This window comes from Cervus elaphus, chromosome 1, assembly GCF_910594005.1.
Source record: "Cervus elaphus chromosome 1, mCerEla1.1, whole genome shotgun sequence".
In the NCBI taxonomy this organism is placed as follows: Eukaryota; Metazoa; Chordata; class Mammalia; order Artiodactyla; family Cervidae; genus Cervus; species Cervus elaphus.
Genome location: NC_057815.1, coordinates 61,457,567 through 61,483,848, shown reverse-complemented (window position 1 = coordinate 61,483,848; position 26,282 = coordinate 61,457,567). Strand labels below are relative to the sequence as shown.

Sequence of the window (26,282 nt, the reverse complement as noted above, 5' to 3'; positions counted from 1 at the left end):
CCCAGAGTTTCCCATAGCCTCGGCTCGCCCCAGGTCCCTAACCCAGGCCTGCGCCTCAAGGATTGCTGTCATCCTTACAACTGTTATCCCCACAGCTGCTAGTTGTGTTTGGGTAAGGGTCCTTTCTCAGCCCTAGAGCAGAGAACCAAAGACCTTCCTACTTCTGCAGGAGATGTGGGCCTGGGGACAGGCATTTAGAGGTGGCTGAGTTCCAGGGGCTCTGCCTCTCTGTTCTCTTCCCCTGAAGCTTCAAAACATCAGGGTTCATTTGGAATCTGGGTCCCCTAAGCCAGCTGCTTGCCCCTCTTTTCATCAAGAGCTGGTTGTACCCTCATCTCCTCTTCCAAGCCCCATCCCACATGAAAGCAACAAAACCATCGTGGTGAACACATTTATTTAATATGGGGGGTGGGGTATTGCTGCCTCTGTCAGTGTGTATAGGGTGGTAGGGAGACAACCAGAGGGACTTTCGCCCTGGAGTAAGAGGCTGTTGTGGCCCCAGGCTGGGGGGTGGGGAGCAGACTGAGGAGACGGGGAGGTGTGTAAGGTGGGGCGGGGAGGGTGAAGCTCTGCACACATCCTTGGGACCACGGTCCAGGCCCACCCAGTCACCAAAGCAAGAACCGAATAAATAAAGTGCAACCGTGGGGGGCTGGGAGGGGGGAGAGGGAGGGCCCCGGGCGCACCCACGCCCGCAGCCCACATTCAGTGCTGCCAGGTCTGGCCCACCTCCCGGCCAGACCATCTTGTCCAATCACCCCTATGTCCGTCCCTCCATGAGCCAGGCAGGGCCCCTGTGCAGCTACTGGAGGTATCGATAGGCCTTAAAGCAGTGGTTGCCGGCGTCAGCCACCACCACATGGCCATCCGAGGTCAGTGCCAGGCCCTGGGGGCCATACAGTGGCTCTGCAGATGTGTTGATATAGGACAGGAAGGAGCCAGAGCTGTCGAATACCTGGGGAGGGAGTGGAGATCAGAGGGAGAGGCGAGATCAGGCAGATGAGTGGCATTTGGGGAGGGGGTTGCGCGGGGCCCAGCGGGAAACCTCCGCCTCATGCGACCCCTGGGCCTTCCTCACCTGGATGCGGCTGTTGCCCCAGTCGGCCACGATGATGTTCCCATTGGAGTCCACGGCTACCCCCGTGGGAGCGTTGAACTGCCCGTTGCCCTCGCCGTGGGAGCCGAACTTGAAGAGGAACTCCCCGTCGGCACTGTAAACCTGGCAGAGGAAAGGCCTGGGGGCTGGGGACCCCGCCTCAGGCAGGAGGCAGGGCCTCGGAGGGGGACGGGGTGAAGGCCCAGGGCTGAGGACCCCTGGATCTGCAGCTGGAAACCAGTTTCCTCTCCCTAGGCTTCACATCCACGCATCCCACTGCCTACTGGACACTCCCGCTGACGTCCCTTGGGCAGCTCATCTTCCCCGGGAAGGCAGTTCATTCTCCTTCCCAGTGACTGGCAACACGCTGGTGGCCACAAGTCACTCTCAACTCCGCCTTCTCCTGGGCCTGACCTCCAGTGAATTACCATAAGCCGCTGAGTCTGTGTCAAATCTGTACCCAATGCATACACTGCCACTGCAATGGTACTCAGCTGGATTACTGCAAAAGACTGATCTTTCTGCCTCCAGTCTCTCCCCAGCCAGAGCGCTCTTCCTAAGACACACAAGACTGCATCATGTTCCTGCCTGCAATCCTTCAGTGACTCCCCATAACTCTCAGGAAGAGAGCAAGCCCCTGCAGGGAGTGAGCAAGCCTCGTTTCTCACCTGGCACCACTCCCCCCCCTTCAAACCTCACCTGAACTACCTGAACTACCTGGTAAGAGTTTCCACCTCCTCGGCTTCTCCTGTCCCCGTCTTCTGGTTAATTCCCACTTGTGCTTTAGGTCATTTTCAGTCTCACTAAGTCACGTGCTCCTGCGATGCCCTCACCTAGTCTCCCTGCACTCCTGTAGCACAGCATCTGTCATATCACATTACAATATCCTGGCACCTTTTTCTCAACCCCACTCAACCAAAATCAAGAAGATAGGGACCATATTTGCTTTAACATAGTGATTATTCCCAGCTTCGAGCACAGGTCCTGGGACAATGCAGCCGCGTCACAAATGTTTATTGAGCAAAGGAATGATCTCAGGGGAGAAAGCAGGGAGGTGAGGGAGAAAGGGGTCTTGCAGAGGAGGAAAGGATGCTGGGACAGTGGTCATGGAGGGAGGGAGGACACTGACCTTCACTGAATGGTTATGGAAATCCGTCACTACAATCTCATTCTTGTTGTTCACAGCCACAAAATGGGGCCCTGAAAATACAAAGTGGGCTCTCTGGCAGTAAGCCGGGAGACTGAGCGGAGTGGGGAAGAACATCTGTGATGACAAAGCTGGGCTGTGAGGAGATGGTGGGGTCTCTGGGGTGATGGTGTTAGGGTACAGTGCAGGGACGGGGTCCCCTAGGGCTAGAATATAGGAGAAGGGGTCTTTAGAACTGGGGTATATAGGGGAGTTCTCTGGGGCTGGAGTTTCGGGAACTAGGTCTCTAAATCCTCCTCCAATACCTGCAAAATGGCGGTCAGTGGCCCCGCGGCCCCCAAAACGGCCCACCAGCTTGCCATTGGGCTGGAAGGTGAAGACGCAGCAGGACTTGTTGTCGACCACAATGATATGTCCATTCCGGTCTACAGCCACTCCCTTGGGGCCCATGAGGCGGCCAGCTCCTATCTTGGTCTGGAGGAAGGGGTTACCCGTTAGGGGCTGCCTGGTGGAGAGAGCAGTCCCGGCCTGGTGCCAAAACAGAATCTGAGGCTGAGGATGGATCGGCCAGTCCAGGCCCTGACCACCAGGAGGCACTAGAAAGGTCAGCGCGGCTGGCCACCAAGGTTGCAGAGTAGACTGACCGTAGGCCTCTCACCTTGAACTTGCCCTCAGGGGAGAAGATGCTGACCCAACGGTTGTCATAGTCTGCCACGATAATGTCTCCATTGGTGTCCACGGCCACACCTGTGGGGCGCTGCAGCTGCCCGGGCGAGCGCCCTCGGACCCCGAAGCGGAACTTGAACTGGCCTTCATTGGAGAAAACCTGGAGCAGAGGAGCGAGGGAGGGAGAGGGCAGGAGGGGAGAGACTGTGGGCACAGAGGGAAGGGAGCAGGATCCTGAGGGAGGAGACCCCCCCCCATTCATTCATCACTCAACCAGCACTTCCTGACACCCTGCTGGGGGTACGGGGCAGAATCAGACAGGGCAGACCTTAGGGGACATGCAGCAGAGGTGTGACTGGGATTGTGAGGATGTGAACGGGGTGACAGGTGGTCAGGACAGGCTCCAAGAGCAGGGGCAATCTGTGTTAACAGCCTCATAAGGATGCCAAGAGATGAGCCAGAGTTGGCGAGTAAAGGAGGAGGAAGAAAGGTGTTTAAGCTGAGTCAACAGTATGTAAAAGGCAGAGTGCAATATGTGCAGTACTTGAGTCCAGCATGGGCATTACTTGTCCAGTGTGGCTGGACTGCAATGGGCATTTCCATAAAGAACAGAAGAAGGCTTTATTCTGGATATGATGAGAAGTCACTGAAAAGTTCTGGGCAGGAGAATGACAAGATCTGACTCTGTGCTATAATATGAAATATATTTGGGTGTCTTTTTTTTTTTTGGGTCTTTGTCCCCAGTGCCTGGCACAGAGGTCTTCAAACCCTGAAAGAATTTCCTGATCAGTAGCAGTGTCTTTTGTCATTCACAAGGAGCCCCTTGTGAGTTTATGCTAACGAGGGACTTAGAGTGGGACCCCTAGATAGCTTGGGGATGAGACTGGTCACCAGAAAGACCATCTGATTAAAGGGTCAGAACTTTCAGCTCTGCCCACCAACCTCTGGGAAGGAGAAGGGGTGGGGAGCACACAGTAAGCTCTATAAATCCTCTTGAACAACAAGATTCGATGAGCTTCTGGGTTGGTGCCAGGAAGGTGTGTTCCCCAGTTCCACAGGGACCAAAGCTCCTACACTAGGAGACCTCACCCTATGTACCTCTTCTCTGTCTGTTCACCTATATCTTTTATAATACCCTTTATACTAATAAAGGATCTGACAAACATAATTCATGTTTCTCTAAATTCTGTGAGCTGCTGTGTCTAATTATTTGAACCCAAGGAGTGGGATGTAGGAACTTCCAATTTACAGCTGGTGGGTCAAAGTATAGGTAACAACCTGAACTGTCGATTAGCCTCCGAAGAGGGCCATCTCATGGGGCTGAGCCTTTAACCTGTGGGGTGTGATGCCACCTTCAGGTAGTATCCGAATTGAGTTAAATTCATAGGATCGCTGGTCAGTGTCCATTGAGAATTGGAGAATTGTCTAATAGTGCTGGAAAAAGCCCATGGGAGCTTTTTAAGAAGGAGCACACGAGTGATTTCCCTGACAGTCCAGTGGTTAAGATGCTGTGCTTCCACTGCAGGGGGTGAGAGTCTGATCCCCGACTGGAGAACTAAGATCTCATACACCACATGGTATGGCCAAAAATTTATTTTAAAAGGCGTCAAAAAAAAAAAAAAAAAAGAGCACTCTGGCTGCAGGGAGAAGTCGAGACTGGAAACTGCTGCCTAGACAGAGGTGCTGCAGTGATCCAGGGGAGAACTAATGCTGGCTTGGGCCAGGGCACTTGCTGGAGGGAAGTAGATGGACTCAAGAAACATACGGAGGAAGACTCAACAGGACTTGGTAGCAGACAAGAAAGGGTTAGGTGAGGGTTGGGGGAAGGGACAAGGATTAGCCCCTCCAGGTTATGCGGCTGATAAAGTAATCTGGACAGAATAAACCTTTCAACCTCTCACCCCTGCTTCTACTTCCCCCACCTTAGCAACATGGTCAGGTGTCCCCATCCTTAAAACACTACTTTAATGCTCCTCTTCTCTATAGCTAAGCCTCTTGCTTATTCCTCACAGCCAAAACATCTCTCTCTGCCTAAGTCTCTGTTATAACTCTAGGGACACAAGGTAAATCAGAGCCAAGAGCAGCCTTGCAGAACTCAAGTTATAGGCCTTGGCCTTGCTCTTGATCCAGACTTCTTCCCTCTTTAGTGGACCGAGGTCCCCAAGCCTGTGTCATCGCCATTTTTCAGGCCTGCTGGGATGTTGGAATTGGCCCCACCTATGGACATCACTTCTTCCTGAGATGGACCTTCCATCATGCCCTCCCTGTCTGATCAGAACAGCCGCTGGGTTCTGCCCTGGTCCTGTGCTTGGATAGCACTTGCAGCACAAGAAGACAGGCACTACGGGCTGAAAAGCTGCTGCGAGAGAGGCAGAAGGTACAGCCAGATCAGCAGTGAGGCAACACATCTGCGTCCTTCCCTCCGAGCTTCGCTTCTATCTCAACACTGAGGCTTTACGGGGGTCTTACTCTTCTCGTCCTGTCCTATCCTACCCCTTACAACTGGCCAACTCCAATTCATCTTCCAGTTCTCAGAATTCCCAGGTTACTTCTTCAGAGAAGCTTTTAATGATCAATTCGACTACCTGAATCAATATATACATATAAAGTTAGGTCTCCATGATACACACTTTTTATCTCTTTTCATAACAACTGTCACTTCTGTAACTAAATAACTGCTAAGTAGCCTTGTTCCCGTCTAGGGATGTAAGCCCTAGGTGGGGCATGGACCGTGTCTGTTTTGTTCGCTGCTGCATTGCAGCACTGATATAGCAACTGGCGCACAGCAGACATTCAACAAATGAATGAATCCATCAGCTCTCTCCCAGACCAGAACTGGACACCTCTCCTCGGGTACTGCAGTTGTCTCAAACTCACCACACATGAAAGTGTGAATTCATCAACTTATTCCCATGCCCACTCCTTAACACCAACATCACCTACCCAGGGCACCAAGCGCTGCAATTCTTGATCCCTCCTTCTCCTTTGATATCTGATGGCTCATCAAAACCTGCCATATTTGCTTCCTTATCTCTAGAATCTACCAGTGCCCTAATTTGACCCTTAACATCTCTCTCTTATGCCACAGTAGCAGTAAGCAACTTCAGGACCTGAGTCTACTTGGGTGAGAGACTAAAAACAAAACAAGCAAGTGATTCTAGTAAAGAGTGAAAAGGGCCATGGCAAAAGGCTGAGGGAGCTCAGAGGACAATGTGATTAACATTCTGCCTGAAAGAAATGAGGGTGCTTTCACAAAAGAGCTGATAAAATTTCTGGACTTAGACAATTAATTACACAAGGAGGTAATACAGCCAAATCAAATCCTTCATTCAAAAATCACAAAATGTTTTTTCTCTTCTGTCAGCTGATGTAGATTCAACACAAGGAGATTTGTCTTGGCTGCCACCATAGCCAGCTCCAAAGGAGGAAAAGTTCACAAGGACTCCAATCCTCATGAACCAAGGGGGGAGTCACAGTCCATCTGGAAGCCTGGCCCATACCAGACCTGAGGACCCCAGAGTGAAAGCAGCAGAAACCCAGCTTTAGAACTGAAAGCCAGGCTCCTAGCAGCTATAAGGTGGCTGGGGCGGGCAGGGGCCAGGAGGATTGCTGCAGGGGAAGTATTTGGAGCGAGGAGGGGGCTGCACTAGGCCCTCCCTCTTAAGTTCCCACCTGGAAACAACGGACAGGCACAGTCCCTTGTTGGGGAGACAAAGTGACATGTGTGTCCACCCCAGGAGAAGTTTCCCCAAGCTCAACTTTTCTGCCAAAAAGCACCCTTGGCATACGGAGGAGGAACCGAGTGGGAGGATGGAGGGTACGACAGTAGGCCTCATCCACCTGTTCTACTCCACGCTATGCAGGATGGACCCAAATGCTTCCCTGTGCTGACCTGAGCCTCTCCTTTCCTCTGTGCTTAGCAACAGGGTGGGAATAAAGGCAGGCTAGACAGGCTGGGGAATCCACTCATGCAAAAGTCCCTAGCTCCTTCAGTCTGCTAGGAGGAAAGCAAGGGCCAAGTGCAGCTGAACCTCAGGTGACAGACCTTTGGGAGAGCCCTATCTGTGACGGGGTACTCAGGCAGAGGGTCGGGAAGAAGTTTAAACGCACAGGTGTGAAGTAAGGCTCAAGGACAAGTTTTGCTGTCTGACAAAATGTTTCCAAGAACTGAAAGTTTATAGTAGTCAGAAGCAATCCTTTGCAGTATCAAAATCAAAATCCCATAGCTTCTGCTCCCAAACCACTTACAACGTGACCTCATATACTTCACTCCTAATATAGTCTCCCTCCAGCCCCTCCCTCCAGCTACCTGAACAGCCTCCTGCAGCACCTTCCCACCTCCTGGCTTTTGTTTACAGCCCCCACCTGGACAATGATACTGTTAACAGCAGCTAACGTTAGAAGGTTCACTCAGTGTCAAGCACAGTACATTATGTCAGGCAGCCCTCTGAGGTATTCTTTTCCTAATTTTACACATGAGTTAACCAAAGCTCAGAGGGGTCACATGACTTGTCAGTAAGTGGCAGAACTAGGATTCAAGCCCAGGTGTCTGGTTTCAGACCTTGAGCTTTGAACTGAGCTGCGTCTAGCACGCTGGTGATTGCCACTAGGCTCTGCCCGCTCCTAGGCTCACTACAAGGAATAGAGAGAGAAAACCACATTTTCTAGCTTTCTGGAGACCAGAGTGCAGCAGAGACCATGTCCCCTTGAGTGGTGGATGGTCCACTCAGGTGCGTGAGGCACTAGGAGGGCCAGGGGCAGGACCACCTATGAAATGCATTATGTTCTAGACACTGGAAGGCACCGCTTTCACAAGTTACCCTTGTTTGACCGTCTAGTCAACTGGACATTTGCAGAGACTAGCGTAGATGACACTCAGGCACGTTGAGATAGTAGGGGAGGTGCGGAGCCTGCATCCTGACTACACGGTGGTGGAAAGGGCAGGATGTAAGCCAGCCAAGTAGAGACTCAAGGGGAGGCAGAGGGGAAGGAAGAATGAGCCAGATCTTTGGGGTCCAGGAGCCGGTCTGGCCTGACCACAGCCTGGCAGGTAGAGGCTGCCAGCTCAGTAAACCCTGGTGCCTAACTGTAAAGTTGCTGGTTACTGTTGTGGCCAGTGAGGTTGGGGTGGCAAGTGGCTGGGTGAGAGGTGGTGCTATGATTCATTGTTCATTAAGGAAAGGTACTATCTGCAGGGTTTCACCTTTCCTTCCGGAGATACTGTTTCTTTTTTGAGTAGGCCATAGCCTGAGAACCTCTATTTTGGGGTTAGGGAAGAGCTTACCTGGATACATTGGTTGTTGCTGTCTGCTACCACTATGCGGCCGCTGCTGGCTGCGGATACACCCTGTAAATTGGTGAATTCACCCTTCTCCCTTCCACGACTCCCTGTGGGGAACAGATGAAATGGAAACAAACAGACAAAAATTCTCACTGAGGTCATTTTGAGCCTGTGGCCCCACCCATCCCGCCCCCTGTCCGCCCCGCCCCACCCCTTCTGGCTCAGCCCTCGGCCCCGCTGTACCGACTCGGAAGACTAGCTCATCCTCGATGGGGTTGTCCTTCCGTTTGCCGCCCGTGCTGTACATGGAGCTGGGCCTTCGCACAGCCTTCTGGCGCACGTGACTGCCCGGGCCGCCAGGAGACTTGACGCGGCGCTTGACGTCGTCCGGGGAAGGTGGCAGGTCCCCAGGGCGCAGGGCACGCACGCGGAAGGGGCTACCGCGCACCGGCTGTCCGTAGAGCAGCACCGAGAGGAGCAGCTCGCCTTCCGTACGCGCCGTGTACACCAGCTCGTACGTGCCATTCTTGTGGTCCACCACGGGCACCGGCAGGCGCGTGCCATCCGGGCCCGTGATCTCCGCACGCAGCTCGGCGCTGCCTGTGCGCACCAGCCGCCCATCCTTGTCTTTGGTAGTGACGGTGAGCGAGGCGGGCTGGCCCACCAGCGCCTGGCGCAAGCCCTCGCCCGTGGCCACCGTCTCGTGGGCAGTGGCACTGGTAGTGAGCAGTGCGCCCAGATTGAGCACCGATCTCCGCAGCCCGTCGACCTCGAGGACTAGTTCCAGCTGCGCGTTCTCGTGGGGCCGCTCCGGGAAGGCCTGCGCCGCCAAAGCCGCCAGCCGCTCTCGCATGTGCTTGCGCACCAGCAGCACCTCCGGGGCCGAGCCCAGGCGCAGTGCCTGCTCGGCGAAGCTGCAGCTGCTGCCGATGTGTTCCTGACCCTGACGCAGTGTGTCTAGCTGGGTCTGCAACACCTGGGGAGGGGTTCCGGGAGGTTTGGGTGAGCAAACTGGTGTGGAGGGGGGACGGCTAGGGAGGGGGTGTTTCTTGTGATTCCTGATGAACTTGTACTATGGCATGAAAGAAATACCAGAGGGTGAGTATGGACAAAGGACAGATGCCCGCAGCACCTACTGACCACGTGAGGAGGTGGCAAGCAGAGGCCAGGGGAAGGTGTGCACAGGTGTGGAAAGGCGGGCAAGGCAGCAGGCCGTCTCAGGGTGGACGGAGGTGGGAAACGGTGAGCAGACGCACCTTCTGCTTGGCGCCACAGATGGCCTCCAGGTCGCTGACCAGAGCCTGCTTGCGTTGCTGCAATGCTTGCTCCAGGTCCTCGAAGGCTGAGCTGATCTGGGCCAGGGCCTCTGCCTTGCGCTCCTGCAGCTGCTGGCTGATGCCCCCGACTAAGGCGATAGCTGCGGACAGCTGTGGCAGTCTGGGGAGGGGGAGCATCTCATACTGGGGCTGCTTGAGGGTGCCCGCGCCAACCCATTCCTTCTCCCTGGGGACCCTACCGCTGCCCTGGGCGAATTCCCCTCCCTGCCACCTCCCTGTATCTCCACCCTCCCCAGGGTCTCTCCCTGCCCCTGTGAAAGCACCACCCCAGATGGCTCCGCCAGCCCGCTTCCCGCGAGGCGCCTACCGGCCGCGCACCGCCTCGAGCTGGCGCTGCAGGGCCGCCTTGTGCTGCTCCACCACGTCGCGCAGCAGCACCGTGCCATGCTCCCGGTGCTCGCCGGCGCGGCACTCCCCGCACATGGCCGTCTCACAGGCCTCACAGTAAAACTCCATCGTCTGGCGGCATAAGGGCTCCAGTCAGGCATCCACTAGACACCAGGCTTCTTTGTCCCCTCCCCTCCCCCACCTGCCCTCCTTGCCTCTCACCTTCCAGGTGCGTCCCCTTACCTGGACCACTTTACCCAGAGAAATACCCTCTCACCCACAGCCTCTCAGCCCCCTCCCCCGACCTCTCCTGCCCCTCCACCCCAAGTCCTGGCCTCACTGGGCCTGCTTGGGCCCACCTTGCCTTCATGGTTGGGGCAGGAGAGGGGGCGGCCAGCCACTGCGCTGAGGGGGTGGGGGTCCTCGGGGTCGTGGGCCCCATCAGGTGCCTGCTGCATGGCTTCCATGAGGCTGCTGATGAAGAAGTTGTTCTGCAACGCGGAGACGCCCTGCTCGGGGAGGATGGACGTCTGCCGGCACACGGGACAGGACAGTGTCAGGCTCTGGGCAGGGATGTAGTTCTGGAGGCATCTGGCCAGGGAGGAGGGGGCATCAGAGGAATGCAGGGGTGAGGTGGTGTCAGCACACCCCTCCTCTCACCTGCTAGGGGTGCCAGTCCCTCTCCTCACAGGTGTGCTGTTACATTCATTTGGAAACCACTCTGGTTGGCACACGCATCCTGTCCTGGCAGCAGGGGTAAGAGGCCTCCTCTCACAACTGAGTGGAAACACACCCCTGACGTCTCTCAGAAGGGCAGACGTATCCGCATTCTTCACAGAGTGCACAAACACAGGCTCACCTTTCACAGGTGTTTACAAACCCTTCTCACAGAAAATGTGCAACTGCCTGTCCCCACCCCCTGCCATTAATTCATTAAACATTTATTGACTGCCTACTCTTGCCAAATTTGTGCCAAGCTCTGGGAATACAAAGATAAAGCACAGTGCCTACCTCTAAAACATTTCCAGTTTATAGAGGAAAAAAAGTAACAAAATTAGAGTTTGTAGAAGTAAACAGTGTGATGATTAAAAGCATGGGTCCTGAAGTTAGGCTGCCTGGGTTCAATTCCCAGGTCCATCACCTATTATGCTATGTGACCCCTGACAAGTTACTTAACTTTTTATGTACTAAGGACCCCTCCTTTGTAAGATGGAGACTGGACAGGCTTCACAAAGTACGGAGGATTAAATGTAAAGTGCTGGCAACGCCTGACTCACAGAAAGTGCTATATATTGTAGACTATTAGTATTTGTTGTTGTTCAGTCACTAAGTCGTTCCCGACTCTTTGTGTCCCCATTGACTGTATCACACCAAGCTTCTCTGTCCTCCATTATCTCCCAGAGTTTGCTCATATTCATGTATGGGTATTAGTATTACTGATCATTAATATAAGGAACACAGGGACTTCCCTGGTGGTCCAGTGGTTAATCCCCCTCACTGTAGGGAGTCAGGGTTCAATCCCTAGTAAGGGAACTAAGACCCCATATACTGCAGCTAAACAGGGGCACTACAGCTACTGAACCTGCATGGTCTAAAGCCTGCACGCCACAACTGGAGAAGCCCGTGTGCCAAAGACCCAGCACAGTCAAAACAAATAAATAAACATAAGGAACACAGAACATGTAGTAATAAAGAAATTCACAGAAGGGGCATCTGGCCAAGGGTAGAGCGGGTAGCCAGGAAGGGCAGAAGAGGAGGTGACATACGCAAAATCTTCAGGGACAAATAATTGTTCATTGACCAGAGGAAGCAGGGAGAGGAGGAAGGGGGGTCCAGATACAGAAGGTGACCAGAAACAGCATAGTATGACTAGGACATTATAAGCAGTTCGAGGTGGCTGGAGAAGACTCCAAGGCAAGAAACGGTAAGGGAAGTCTGGAGAGAGGGGCAGGGGCCAGCTCATGGAGGGCTCCTGGGCCACACCAAGGAACTTAGAAGGTATCCCAACAGCAGGAGGGAGTTGCAAGAGCATGACAAAGCCAGGTTTACACTTTATTAAGCTCCTCTTCACTCTCTCTGTGTGGAAGGTGACTGTGAATATGATGAGACAGCAGATAAGGGGTGGTAGCATCTTCCCCTTTAGCACCCAGTTACCATTTATTAGGTGCAATGTGCCACGTACGGTACACTTGATGCTTGTTAACAGACTCAGAAAGGTTAAGTGCTCCAAGATAACAAAGCAAGTGAACACGAGAGGCAGATCCAAGGTAATGCATGTGCTTATGCAAGATACTCTTGTAATAGTCTAGGCAAGAGGTGAGGAAGACCTGGATTTAGGCACGAGCAATGTAGACCAAAGGACAACAGAGGATGAGATGGTTGGATGACATCACCAACTCAATGGACGTGAGTTTGAGCAAGCTCCGGGAGATGGTGAAGGACAGAAAGCCTGGTATGCTGCAGTCCACAGGGTCGCAAAGGTCAGACATGACTGAGCAACAGAACAGTAACAATGTAGACTAAAACGGAACAAATTTAAGAAGTGTTTAAGAAGTGCAGCCAGTGGGAGGTGTTGTCTGATTAGATATGGGGAGTGAAAGATGAGCCTGGGTTGACTCCCAGGATCCTAGCTTAGATGACTAAGTGGATGGTGGTGCCATTCACCACGATGAGAAACACAGAAAGAGGCCTAGTTTACAGGGAGGTTCAGCCTTGGCCTGATTGAGTTTACTGTAACACTGGGACATGCAGGCAGAGGGGATCCGTAGACAGCTGGGGAGAAGGCAGGTTAGAGAGGGAGGCCACCCACCTTCAGATGGCTTCTGTAGCCATGGCAGAGGATGTGATCACCAAGAAGGGGATTACTGTGCCAAGAGCAGGACCCAGCAAATACTGAATGAGGAGAGCAAAGAGGAACGGGCAGAGAAATAGGAGAGATGGTGTCAGGGCAGCCAAGTGAGAGGAGCAATTCCAGAAGCAGGGAATGAGTAGTCAGCAGTGTCAAAAGCAGCTGAGTCAGGGAAGGCAAGGATGGGAAAATGTTGCCAACTGAAGAGTGAATGGGAGGTTGGAAGTTTCAGTAAAAAGGAGGTTGAAGGGTTGGATGGCACCTGGGAAGGACAGAGGGACAAAGGGGAGTTCTTATCTGTAATGGGGGGCTTGAGCATGTTTATAAATTGACGAGCCAGCAGAGGAGGGAGGGAAGAGACTAGAAGACATGGGACAAGGTCTGGGGATGGGAGAGTGGCTCAGGTTGGCTTGAAGAGGAGGAGTGGGTGGATGGAGGAGAGGGAAATGGAGGTGGCTGTACTTGAGCACCAGGGGCCAAAATTAGGATGCCTAACTTGCCTCAGGTATGGTTAACGGCTGAAAACAAATGAGTGGGCGAAGGCTGGTCCAGGAGGACAAGGAGGCTAGGATTCAGCACTGAAGGGAGGAGGGGAGGGGTCTTACTAGAAACAGGCTTATAGCAGCTGTATTTTTTTGTGTGCTAAGTCACTTTAGTCGTCTCCAACTGTTTGAGACTCTATGGACCATAGCCTGCCGGGCTCCTCTGTCCATAGAATTCTCCAGGCAAGAATGCTGGAGTGAGTTGCAGTATCCTCCTCCAGGGCATCTTCCTGACCCAGGGATTGAACCTGTGTCTTTTAAGTCTCCTACATTGGCAGGCAGTCTCTTTACCACTAAAGCCACCGTGTTTGGAGACCACCAATTTGTGGAGGGAAGATCTGACTGGTGCAAAGTTTCCCATATCCTCAATCTCCGCTCTTAATGTTGTCTACACCTCTTGATCTGAATTAATCATCTTATTTATTTAACAAACACTATGTGCCAGGCACAGTTCTAAGTGCTTCACAAATATTAACTTATTTGTGACCTAGTTTCCCCTTCAGTCTTCTCAAGTTGAGGGTGGTTTTGGTCTCATACTCCACATTCCTCGGGGCCAGAAGGTGGGGTTGAGTCCTCCCCACCCCCAACGGGAACATTTCTAAATTCTCCTTCTTCAGCTCCTTGGAAGCTCAGGCCTTCTGTCTACAACACCCCACCTTGCTGTTGTCTCTGCTGACTTAATGGTTGCTTCTCCACTGGCTGAAGTCTTTCTCCTGGCTCACTCGCTTCTTCTATTACTCCCCTCCCACCCCAACACACACTCCTGCCCTTATTCTCAATGACTCTGACATCCACAGAGTAACTCACCCACCATCAAGATTTCTTAGTTCCAGGGACTTCCCTGGTGGTCCAGCAGTTATGACTTTGCATTCCCAATGTAGGGAGCATGAGTTCAATCCCTGGTCAGAGAACTAAGATCACATAATTATGCATGATGTGAGAAACAAAAAAAAAAGATTTCTTAGTTCCTAAGCCTCTTTACCCCCTTACCCCCAGGATTTTTTCCTCTATTTAACCTCAGCTATCTACTCCCATGTTCCCAGTACCAGCTATGTCTCATCAACTCTGAAGTCTGCATTTCAACCATTCCGTTTAGTTTCCCCTGTAGCTCTCTCCCAAGCTCGCTGAATCTGGGGTTTACCCTGCAGAATACCTTTGAACTCATCAAGAACCCCATCCTATGTGTTGCTCATGCTTGGCTTACGATGGCTTCCTAACTGGATTCCTGTTTCCATTCTTGCTTCTGTAGAACCCACTCTTCCACAGCAGCCAGAATGAGCTTTGAAAAACCCAATTTATGTCACATTATTTCCCTGCTAAAGAAAATCCTCCAGGGTTTCCCACTGCCTTTAGAACAAACTTCAAACACTTTCCTAAAACTGCCAAGCTCCCCCATGAACTGTTCTGACTCTTCCCTACCTCACTTCACCCCACTTTCCTCCTTACTCATGCATTCTCCTCCGGTCTCTGAACATGCCCCAATTACTCCTTCCTTAAGGCTTTTGGATGAAACAGTGCAAAGATGATCCCCATGCCTGGAACAACCTGCATATGCCTGTTTCCTGCTCATCCTCAGGTCTCGGATCAAACGTCACTTCCTTGGGGAAGCCTTCCCTGATGACTCTACGTAGACTAGCCCCTGGCCCAACCACCTTCACCTGCTCCCTATTTATTTCCTGGAAAACAGTCCAAACTGTGATTCTCCTATTTGATTATTTGCTTGCCTACTGTCCATCACTTCTCACTAGAGCATAAGTCTTTGAGAGCAGGGACCAAGGGATAAGTGAATGAGTGGTAGTTGGGAGAGAAGGCTCTGCAGTCAAACCTAGATTCAGACCTTGACTATTTAACTTGCTACAGAGCCTTGGACATATTTCTTAATTACTTAAGGACTCTGAACCCTAGTTTCCTCTTCTCTAAAAATGGGGATAATAAAGTATCTGTTGAAAGGATTAAGTAAATCAATACATGTAAATCACTTAGCCAGTCCCTGGCAAATAGTGAGCAATCAATACATGGTAGCTATTGTTATAAATTCTTAGGCACTGATCTTCTTCCAGGAGTGCTCAGTGATCTGGGTGTAGGAGAAGGTGTGGAGACATCTAATTACAGCTCAGATCCAGGATTAGGCTTCTGCCACATGGGTTTGGAAGAGGACAAAGGTTTATGGGCTGCATAGGATTCAGAATGGGTAGAAAAGACAGGGAGTCCAGGAAGGAGTGGGTGATTGGGAGAAGAGGGAGCTGTCAAAGGCATTAGACAGCTACATCCAGTCAAAGCTGGTGTACTGAAAGTGGAGTGATGGGAGCCAAGAGTGGGATGCTGGAGCTTGTGGCCACAGAAGAAGTGGCATTATTTTGGATGATGGCAAGATCCAGGGTGTCTTTGGGAGGGTGTCTGACTGAAGTGGTATGGAGAGCATCCCTGGAGAAACAGTCAAGAACTAAGGGGCATAGGTAGGTAGTGAAGTCAGCCAGGCTGATGTAAGAACAGACAGGAAGGCTGAGACTGTTTCCAGCTGATGAAGAGGAGACAGAGCAGTAGAGCTGGAACCTGAAAGAGCAGGACTGAAAGGGAAGAACATCCCTGGGGCCGAGCCAGGTTCAGTGAAAGGGTTGGGGGGGCGGGGTTGGGTGGAGACAAGACCCAGGGATCTGGTAACTTACCGCAGAGCAAAAAGGGATGCGGCTGGAGAAAGAATACTGTCAAAATACAGATGTGATCATGCATGAAACCCTTCAAAGGCTTCACGTGGCTCTCAGGGTAAGAACAAAATTCCCCAAGAGGTCCGCAAAGCCCCTCTCGGTCTGAGCTCCAACTCTGTCCCAGGCCACTCTCAACTGCACTCGCTATGCTCCAGTCTCACCGGGCTTCCTCTAGAGCCTCTCATCCGATGCAGTTCCTCATGCCACGTGGCCTCCCCGTGTTCTGCCTTCTGCCTGGAAGGCTCTGACCACTCCCTTCACTCAGTTAGCTCCCATCCAGCCTCTGGATCAGACCTCAGGGAAGCCTTCTCAATTCTCTAAATTCTAACAGATCCCATCTGAGCACTTTATTTGCAGCACTCATTCAGGGTGCAATATTACATTTATCTGTATCAATATTACATTTATCTGCAATATTACATTTATCTGTAGTCTGGCTGTATGATGATTTGATGACTATCTTCCTCCTTCACTATACTGTCAGCCCTTTAAGAGCAAGGATCATATCTGTTTTTGCTTATCGCTGCTTTCCCAGCACCCGGGACAGGTCTGGTTGTAGTAGCTGCTCGATAAATAAATATTTGTTGAGTGAATGAATAATAGACAGAAGCCCAGAGGCTGGGAGGGGCTGCCTTTCACTCAGTTCCTCAGGACTACAACGAGGATGGGCAGGGAGGATAAACCTAGCTTTGCACATCCTCTCACTGGTCAGAAATTTCTAGTGCCAGAGCTGGTTGAGAGCCTCAGCTCTGTTTGATTTCTCTGGTGATGTTGAAGGCTGCCTCAGGGTTTGGGCAGGGGCACAGAAGGTCCCGTTCTAGGCAGGAGGCGCGGCCCAGTGTTAGGAAACCACTGGTCCTCTCGCAGGCCCAAACCTTCATCTCCTGTAGGTCGGGGTTCATCTACTCCCCTCCACGTGTGCACACATCTCCCTCACCTCTTACAGGTTTACACACACCACTCCCTTCTCCAGAGGGCGTGCAAGGTCCTTATCCCTCCCCGGTACACACCCCCTCACCTTTCACAGAAGGTGTGCAGACAGGGCAGCACCTTGGGGCACCGGTACCGATCCAGGCAGATGCTGCACACCAGGAACTGCTTGTCCATCGGCTGGACCTCCGGGCCAGGGCTGTCCTCCCTCTTCGCCATGGTGCCCACGGGTGGCTCCTGCCACTCACACCAGCCTGTACCCAGAGAGATGGTCAGCACCAGGGAAGCCAGCACTCCCTTCCTCCCCCTGATCGCCACCACCCACAGTGCCTAAAAAGCACTAGCCCCGTCTCTTCCCTGCCAGGAATGGAGCAAGGTGAAGTAGGTGGATTGGGGGCCCTCCGAGCCTGCTGCTCTGGTCAAAAGCACAGGCATCAGATTAGACGGGACTTCAAACCCAGCTCAGCCTCTTCCCAGCTATGTGACCTTGGACAATTCATATATCCTCTTTGAGCTTCAGTTTCCATAACTTACAGTTATGGGAATACTAATCCCTACTTCAAATGGTTGTTTTGAGGATTCACACTTGTGTCCGTCAAGTGCACGTACAGGGATGTCCATTTTCACTGACACACCCACCTTTATCTCCTTTGCGTTCCCTCAACCCTACCCCAGGAGGCTTCTCTGATAGTGTCTCTCCTCTGGCCACCCACAGCCCTTCCAGCTGTTCTCTGACCCACCTCCCAGCACAAATGCCCAGGGTTGCATTCTTCTCCACATCCAATCAGTATCCAGGTCTCATGGATTCTGCCTCCCAAGTAAGGTATCCCCTTTACTCCAAATGCACAGATACCACCCTCAATTCACGCTGCCACCCATTCTCTCCAACGATACAGCAACAACCTAACTGGTGTCCTGGTCTCCTCGCCCGTTTCTCATCAATCCCCCTTGCAGCCAGAATGAAGCTTCTAAACACAGATTCCATCTTGTCACTAACTCCCTGTTTAAATTCTTTCAATGGTTCTCCATTGTCCAGAGGACAAAGTCCAAACTCCTTAAAATGGCCAACAAGGCTTAGCTTTGTCTGGCCCATACCTCCCTCTACAACCTCACATCTCCTGATTCTGTGAGCAGTCACACTGGTTTCTTTCCAGTTCCTGGAAAACTCATTCTCTTTTGCTTCTGGGCAGTCACACATTCTGTTCCCTCTGCCTGAGATCCTCTTCTAACCCCTACTTTGTCTGACTAATTTCTCGCTTATCTTTCAGGTCTGTGTGTAAATGTCACTTCCTCCACAAGGCCTTCCCTGATTTCCTGAGGTCTGGATGAGGTGCTCCACCTTTGCTCCATTCTGCACCCTGTTATTTCCTCCTTCTTGGCCCTTATACACTACACTGTAATTTTCTTGTTGTTTCTTGGTTTCCTCCACTGTATGCAGAGTTCTTGAAGAGAGGTATTATATTTTATTCATTTTTAATCCTAGCACTTAGCACAGAGTCGGATATCAGGATTGGTTTGTATTTATTGAAGAAATTCAGTAATTCAATAACTATTTACCAAGTGCCTACTTTGTACCAGCACTGGGGATAGAGTGATAAACAGAACAGATGTGGTCACTGTCCTTGTGGTGGGGAGGTGGTGACAGATATTTAAAAAATAAATGAATATATATATATATATATATACACACACACACACACATAACTACTAACTGGGGGAGGGAAGTGCTATACAGAAGAAAAGGATGCTATGAGAAAGTTATAAGGTTTCAGTTGGGTGATTGAAGAAAGCCTTTCCAAGCAGGTGACTTTTAAGCAGAGGATTGAGGGCTAGAAGGTAAATGGCAGGGATGAGGGTAGAGGCATTAGCGAGTGAGGGAGGGAATTTATTCCAGGTTGAAGGAACAGCATGAAGGAAAGTTCTTAGGCAAAAAGGTCATTGAGAACCCAAAAGGACCACATGGTTAGAACAAAGGAATAAAAGACTGGAGATAACTCTGGGAATGAGATGACAAAGGACCTTGATGTTAAGAATCTGGGTTTTATCCCAAATTGGGAGGGAAATGATGCAATTTACAAAAAAATAAAAATAAATTAAAAAGCTATTCTGGTGGCTACAAGGATTGAAGAAGAGCCAGGTGGAAGCAGGAAGACCCCTTGGGAGGCTACCCCAGTTCTTTACGTAGGCTGATGCTGGGTATTAGCAGTGTGTTAGTTGCTCAATTGTGTCTGACTCTTTGTGATCCCGTGAACTGTAGCTCTCCGGGCTCCTCCATCCATGGGATTTTCCAGGCAAGAATACTGGAGTGGGTTACCACTTCCTTCTCCAGGGGATCTTCCTGACCCAGGGATCGAACCCAGTTCTCCCAGTTTGCAGGCAGACTTTTTACCATCTGAGCCACCAGCCTATAAGCAAAATGGTATACTGAGCTGAGAAGTAACCATAAGGTTGAGTCAAAAGGATATCACAATTGACCAGATGTGGAGGGGAAAGGAATAAGGCAATAAGGACTCACAGATTTCTCCCCTGAGCAGATGGTGGACTGTGCCCAGAGACACTGAAGCTGAGGAACTGATTTGGGCCATTCTGTTTTAGCCACGCTATGTTGAGATGTGATAACCCAGGTAGAGTTGTCAAGAAAGGAATAGAATATAGGAGCTCAAGGGAGACATCTGGACTGGTTTTGGACTTGGAAGCACTGGCATATTAATGATACTTAAGGCAATGGTGGGGCTTCCCAGGTGGCTCAGTGGGTATAGAATCTGCCTGCAATGCAGGAGATGCCAGAGACTCGGGTTCGATCCCTGGGTTGGGAAGATCCCCTGAAGAAGGGCATGGCAACCTGCTCCAGTATTCTTTCCTGGAGAATCCCATGGACAGAGGAGCCTGGTGGGCTACAGTCCATAGGGTCGCAAAGAGACACAACTGAAGTGACAGTATGCACGCACGGCAATGATAATGGACGGGACCATCTAGAGACAGAGAGTGAAGAGTGAAGGAGAACCCAGAGGGATGGGAGGAAGATCAAGAGTGTATGCTGCTGCTGCTGCCACTAAGTCACTTCAGTCGTGTCCGATTCTGTTCGACCCCATAGACAGCAGGCCACCAGGCTCCTCCGTCCATGGGTTTTTCCAGGCAGGAGTACTGGAGTGGGTTGCAAGAGTGTATGGGATCAAGGAAATCCAGGAAAGAGGGTGACTCAAGAAAGAAGAAGCAGTGAAAGAAAATAAAGACCGAGAGTATCCAACAGATTTGGATGTGGTGGAAAGGAACGGGCAGAAGCCAAGTCAGAGTGATGGAAGGATGACTGGAGATGAAGAAATTAACACAGTGGATGTAAACCATTTAAGAGAGAAACATGGCCATGAAAGGAGGCAGAAAGATAATCAGACTACTTCAAAACAGACAGTGACGAGGAGCAGGCCATCCCTTTCTGTGCCCAGCTCAATGTAGCATGGGCCTCTCTAAAGACAATCAGTGAATGAAGAATGAGTGAATGCAATGGGGCCAGTCCAGAGCCCTCTCCAGGTTTGTGGAGGGGCAGGAGAGAGGATTGGCTGCATGTGTCTCATGTTTATGTGAGGGTGGGCATGGGTAGGGTGGAAGGCATCCCTGTGAGCATCCTCCCCTGATGTGGGCACTGGGATTCTGAGGTTCCTTCTCCAGATACGATGGGCTCTGAATCTGGAGACTTAATACAAAGACAACAACCCAGCAGGAAGAGGACAGATTGAGGGTTGGCGGAAGGGACAGGGCCAGGGCCAAGCTGATGCTTCTGTTTGGCAAAGGGGAGGGCTGGGAGGAAGAGTAGGAGTGGTCCACCGGGCCCTTCTCGGGCAGCTGGAAGTCAGGCTCCGCCTCTCTCCAAGCCCAAGGGGCTCTCCCAGCCAGTCACACAGGGGCGGGGATTGGGCTCCATCCAGGCACTGACAGCTCCTCCCTCCCTTCCCCTTCCTGCTTCAGTTCCCCACCCAGACGTGCTGGGCACGCAGCTGCTTAGGTCATACCCACTCCCCAGCACCCCCAGCCCCCGCCCTGCCCTAAATCACTAGGCTCCCTTCCTCTCCTAGGCTTCTACTCCACCACTCCCACCTCACTGCCCCCAAGGTTCTATAGGCCGTGGTTTAAATGAACTGTTTATCACAGCAGACACTCAGAAGATCTTGAACTCAGAGCTGAGATTTCACCCTGCTTCCTCAGGCTGCCTACTGCCATCCCTGCATCCCTTATCCTTCCCATCTTTTAATTGAGATTTCCTCTTTCAGTATTTATTCAGCACCTCTGCCAGGTCTGGGGATACAAAGATAAATAGCCACAGCTTAGCCTTCATGGATTTCACAATCTAATAAGTAAGAGTAGGTAGCCATTCCCTTCTCCAGCGGATCTTCCCAACCCAGGGATCAAACCCAGGTCTCCAGCATTGTAGGTGGATTCTTTACTGTCTGAACCTCCAGGGAAGCCCAATAAATAGATTACTACAGTGCAATACGGTGAGGGCTATGATGGGGAAGGACAGATTGCCAAGAGTCACCTAACCTAAATCCTGGGCAGGGGAAGAGGGTACTAAAGGTTGGAGGTCAAGGGAATTCTCTAGAAGAAAAGGCCATTCAAGAGCTCCAGGATGGGTAAGACTTACAGAGAGCATGTCTTTTGCAACAGGAGACTGAATCAAGCACTGTGACGGGGAGGGCTAAGAAATAAGATGGAGTGGTAAGCAGCAGTTAGATCACATGTTTTGTTGGTCTTATTAAGGAATTTAGACTTTACCCTACACTGGTAGGGGGTTAAGCCTTTATCCAAAGAGCAAAGGAAACCTTTTAGAGGCAGAGTGGGGAGGTGGAGAGGGTTTAAGTACAGGGTGAGGGAGAGAGGAGAGTAAATTTTTGACTGCAGTGTGGAAACAAGATGAAGGGTGTTACAAGTTGAAAGTTAAGACACTGCCATGATATTCTAGAGGAGAGATGAGAGTGACCTTGATTAGTGGAGTAGCAAAGGGGAGGTGACAGAAGTGGATTTCATAGCAAGAAATCACAGAACTTGGTGACCAGTTATTAGATATGAAGAATAGAGGGAGAAGAAAGAATTAGAGATGATTCATAGTTTTCTAGCTTGAAAACTCTGAAAGACAAGCAGTTTGAATGGGAGGGTGATAGGCTCAGTGTTTAGCAAAAGGAATCTGAGGTGCCTTCAGGACTTTCGAGTGGAGATCCAGCTGGCAATTGGAAAGATAAGCTGGAGCCTAGGAAAGAGGTCTCGACTGGAGATAATGAATTTGGAGTCCTTGGTGTAGACATGGTGCCTGAAGCCATGGAAGTGAATGACATCATCCAGAGAGGGTATATGAGAAAGGAGAGCCTGTGACTGTGCCCCAAGGAACTTCAACATTTAAGGAAGCAGAGCCTGCAAACAAGCTGAAAAGATGTGGCCAAAGAAGCAGGAGAATCAGGAAAGATATCCTGAAAGCAAAGGGAAAAGAGAGCTTCATGGATAAGAGAATAGTCTTCACTGTGAAATGCTGCAAAGAGTTCCCATGATCTAAAGCCCTAAAGAAGCTGGTATTAACCCCAGGGAGTGTGGTTTCTAAGGACAGGAGGAAAGGAAGCCAGATCCAGGGGACTGAAGAGGAAGTCAATTGTGAGCAAATGAGGGCAGCCAGTGCTGATTCCACTAGATCTCTGACATCTGCAAAGGATGTGTTTCAAGGCTTTTCAGTTTCTCCAAATTCTCAAGCAGCATCTAATTTCCTCTAGGACTTCCCCCTACAACCTCACGGGAGTCCCAGTATACATTACTTACACAGCTGTGAGTAAAGGTGGGTGACCAAGGCTTTGTTAAACAGTGGCTGCAAGAGGCCAGTTACGTTCACTCACTTCTGAAAATGACTTTCTCCTGTTCACTAGCCTCCAAGTGTACTTGATCATTTGAAGCCTCAGCAAAATGACAAATGCTGCAGGTTACTGTCTCTGGGGTTTCTCTGGAACAGTTGAAACCTTGGAGGAGGTAAAGTCCTCAAAGCCAAGGAACCCTTGTAGAAAGATTGGCAAGGAAGGAAAGTGATGAAATCTGCAGTACCACTCTCCTCGCCCCCTAATGCCAGACTGAGCGGTGAATGAACCATTCAATCAGCTGATCAACCTATCAAGCAATCAAATTTCCTGGGCACTCTGGACAAGGTCCTTAAAACAGTTACTGGAGACACAATGCTGAAACAGACACACTCCCTGTCCTTTACAAGTTCTCAGACTAGGGTGGGAATCAGACTTGTAAATATATAACCTACAATGTGATAAGTGTCATGATATTAACATATTCAAACTACAGTGGCAGTAAAGAGGAGGAAGTATCTAACTCTGAAGATAGGGGAGGAGAATAAAGAAAACTTGCAGAAGAAGGGATATATGAACTGGATCTTAGGGTACAAACAGGATAAATACATTGGGAAAACAGTGAGTCAAGGAACAGAAGCATGAAAAATTAAGAAGCATGGACCAGTTGGGCAAGAGAGCAAGACTCAAAAAGGCAGTGGCTGTACTTGATGTTATCACGACCCACTTGATGTGAGTTCTCTACTTGCCTCTCTGGCTGCTCCTTCACTGTCCATTCCTTATCTGTCTAGTTCCTCAGGGCTTTGTTCTAGGGCCTTTTCTCCCCTCACTTTCATACTCTGGGAGATCTCACCATCTCCCATGGTTTCAGTTACCATCCACTTGCCAACAACTCCCAAAGTCTTATCTCCTATGCAGAAAACTTTTTTGAACCCAGACCTGTATATCTAGCTGTACCTAGGACATCTGTACAGGGATGATGCTAGAGACTAGTCTAAAACTGACTTCACTTTCCCCTAACCTATTCATCTTGCTGCATCTCTCATCTCAATAAAAGCCACCACCATCCATCTAGCTACATCAGCCAGAATCCTGGGAGTCATCTCAATTCCTTCTCATCCTTCAATTTTCAGATATACGCTATGACTATATCCTTGCTTCTGTTCCTAAAATGTGTCTTGGTTAAAAGTCAGGAGATTCAAGGGCTAGTCCTGACTCTCACTAACCTCACTAATGCAAGGTAAGACTCTGGACAAGTTCCTACTCCATCCCCTTACTTGCAAATTCTGTGTGGGAGCGGGGGCATATCTTTTTCTTCCCCAAATCTGAGATTCCCAAGGTTCTCTGTCCAGCCAAAGATCTCTACAGATTGTAATATGTGTCCATGATCAAATCCAACCTTGTACAACCTTGAGTATTTGATTTCTGGTTTTCACAGCAAGGCTAGGTGTGTTAGACAGTGGTTGTAGTTGTCTACCTCTCTTGCTGAGTTGAGGTCACCAATGACACTCCTTCTGAACCCCCTCTACCCTAGCCTAGCAAAATGATTTTGCTCTATTTTTCTGAACACAAGTACTATACAAACTATGGGCCTTCGCTCAGGCTTTTCTCTCAGCAAGGATGCCATTGTCCCCTGAGTGGCTGAGGCAGCACCTGGCAGGCAGAGGTGCTCAGTATATGTTGGTGACGAGAGAGCCATGTTTAAATCACTGCAGTTCCCTCTCACCAGACAGAGAGGCAAAATCAAAGGCAATAACAAGACAAGGGAACAAAGTTCCAAGGAAAAAGACCTCCACTCAACATAAAGAAGCTTCCCCATAGCAGAAGGTAGTAAGTGCTCTGTCACTGGAGGCATGCAAGCCAAGGGAGGCAGGGCACCTGTCAGGCCTGCAGCTGATTCCAATTCTGCAGCAAATCACAGCCCTGCTTAGGGATGAATGGGCACTGATGAGCTGGACAGACAGGCAGGGAGAGACCTGTGAAAAAGACCTCTGCACCTGCTCCAGCCTCCCAGATCTCATCTTCCTTCAGGGGCCAGTCCTGGTTTATGCTTTCCACATCAGAGACCCTTGCACAAGAACAAGCTCAGGACCGGCCTTTAGCGGACTGACCTCCCTGGGGTGCAGCCTGCCCCTCCAACCTGCAACCATCTGTCCCTGCAGGATTGCAGCCCATGATCTGAAGCCAAGTCCAGAAGGGAGGAGGCCAGAACCAGGGAGGAGCCTGGGGTCCTCCAGGCGGGGCCCTGGCTGCATGGGAAACAGAAGGGTCCTTTCCTACAAGAAACAACCTCCGGATGAGGCTGCCCGTCCTGAGGCCAGGGCTAGAGGAGGAAAGGGTGTCCTCTATACCCGCCGATGGGCCTCTAGGTGCCTGAGGACGGAGGGGGTAGCAAGGGGTGGAAGTGTCTGCACCAGGGAGAAAGGAACCCTCAGACAAGCTGGGCCACTAGATTCCAGAGCCCCACTCAGCAACCCCACCCGCGCCCCCACCCCCCATCATCCTCGGCCGCACGGTTCGACACCCTCCGCCAACATACACAAGCTCCCAAACCCTGCGCTCTTCCAAGGAACCATCACCCATCCACCCGCGCCTCCCCCCTCAAACATGGACCTCACGTGAGCAGCCACAGCCCGAAGAATCCCCCCACGGCTCTCACGGACAGGGACACGCCTCACGTGGACAGAGACAGGCACAGCTTTTGAAAAGCATCTATGCCCCCACCCACAGCCACTCGGACAGACACATCACCGCTCCGATCCAGACCGGGACCCGGGCAGACAGGAACACAAACGCACCCCTGGGGGCCGCCCGTCGCACTCACCGCGGCCAGGCAGGATGGGAGGGCCAAGACCCGGACTGCGGCCACTCCGAGGAGCCCGCGGCGCTGCCCCTGCTGCCAGCGCCCGTCCGCCCGGCCGTGCCCGCGGCGCCGCCCCACGTCCCGCGCCTCCGCCTGTCCCCGCGCCGGCGCCGCCGCCGCCGCCGGACCCGCCGCACAGGCCGGAGGGAGGGGCCGGGGCGGGGCTGCAGACCAGCCGGGGGAGGGGTCGGCTCGGAGACCGAAGACCCACCCACGCCCCGCCCGCCGCCGCGGAGGCCCCGCCCGCCCCTACCCCACCCGCTCAGATCCCCCGACTCCCCTGAGGTTCCTGCAGGAGGTGCCTTCGCGGTCGGGCTGGGCAACCCTTGAGCCAGATCCCGGATCCCGGATCCCGGATCCTCGATCCCCGCCAGCTGCCTCTGACTCCCGACGGTTCCAGGAAACGGCAGCCTAGTCGGTCTCAGGGACTGGGCGGACGCTCCATTAGGAAAAGACGGCTGGGCAGCAGGGTGTTCAGACTCTGGGAGCGGGTAAGGGCTGCCTCCTGGAGGTGCCCTTCCAGGCTGTCTTGGGGGGCTCCTACGGACTATGCTAGTGTGGTCTCTGCTGAGCGGGGGGAGACAGGGATCACCTGTGCCTCGGCGCGGATCTCTGGGCGACGGAAGAGCCCCAAAGTGGAAGGGCAGTACCCAGAGCTCTGGGAGAAGGGGCTGACGACCGAGAAAGATGGGGCTTGATTTGGCTCAAGGTGCCT

General features: G+C 51.7%; 1 protein-coding gene across 2 annotated transcripts; it reads right to left on the bottom strand.

The window, feature by feature from the left end:
- Nucleotides 1–377: 377 nt before the first annotated feature.
- Nucleotides 378–25,714, bottom strand: TRIM3 (tripartite motif containing 3). Of its 2 annotated transcripts, XM_043905305.1 has the most exons (12): nucleotides 25,529–25,714; nucleotides 16,968–17,133; nucleotides 10,214–10,445; nucleotides 9,835–9,986; nucleotides 9,447–9,627; nucleotides 8,434–9,166; nucleotides 8,194–8,297; nucleotides 2,902–3,069; nucleotides 2,549–2,717; nucleotides 2,226–2,296; nucleotides 1,079–1,219; nucleotides 378–955 (listed from the first exon to the last, which is right to left on the bottom strand). In XM_043905305.1, the coding sequence occupies exons 2-12, from the start codon at nucleotides 17,096–17,098 to the stop codon at nucleotides 803–805; spliced, it is 2,235 nt and encodes a 744-aa protein (XP_043761240.1). In that variant the 5' UTR covers nucleotides 17,099–17,133; nucleotides 25,529–25,714; the 3' UTR covers nucleotides 378–802. The 2 variants fall into 2 exon arrangements, with proteins under 2 accessions (XP_043761240.1, XP_043761247.1); XM_043905312.1 differs by lacking the exons at nucleotides 16,968–17,133; nucleotides 25,529–25,714 and having other exon boundaries at nucleotides 10,219–10,445.
- Nucleotides 25,715–26,282: the final 568 nt, after the last annotated feature.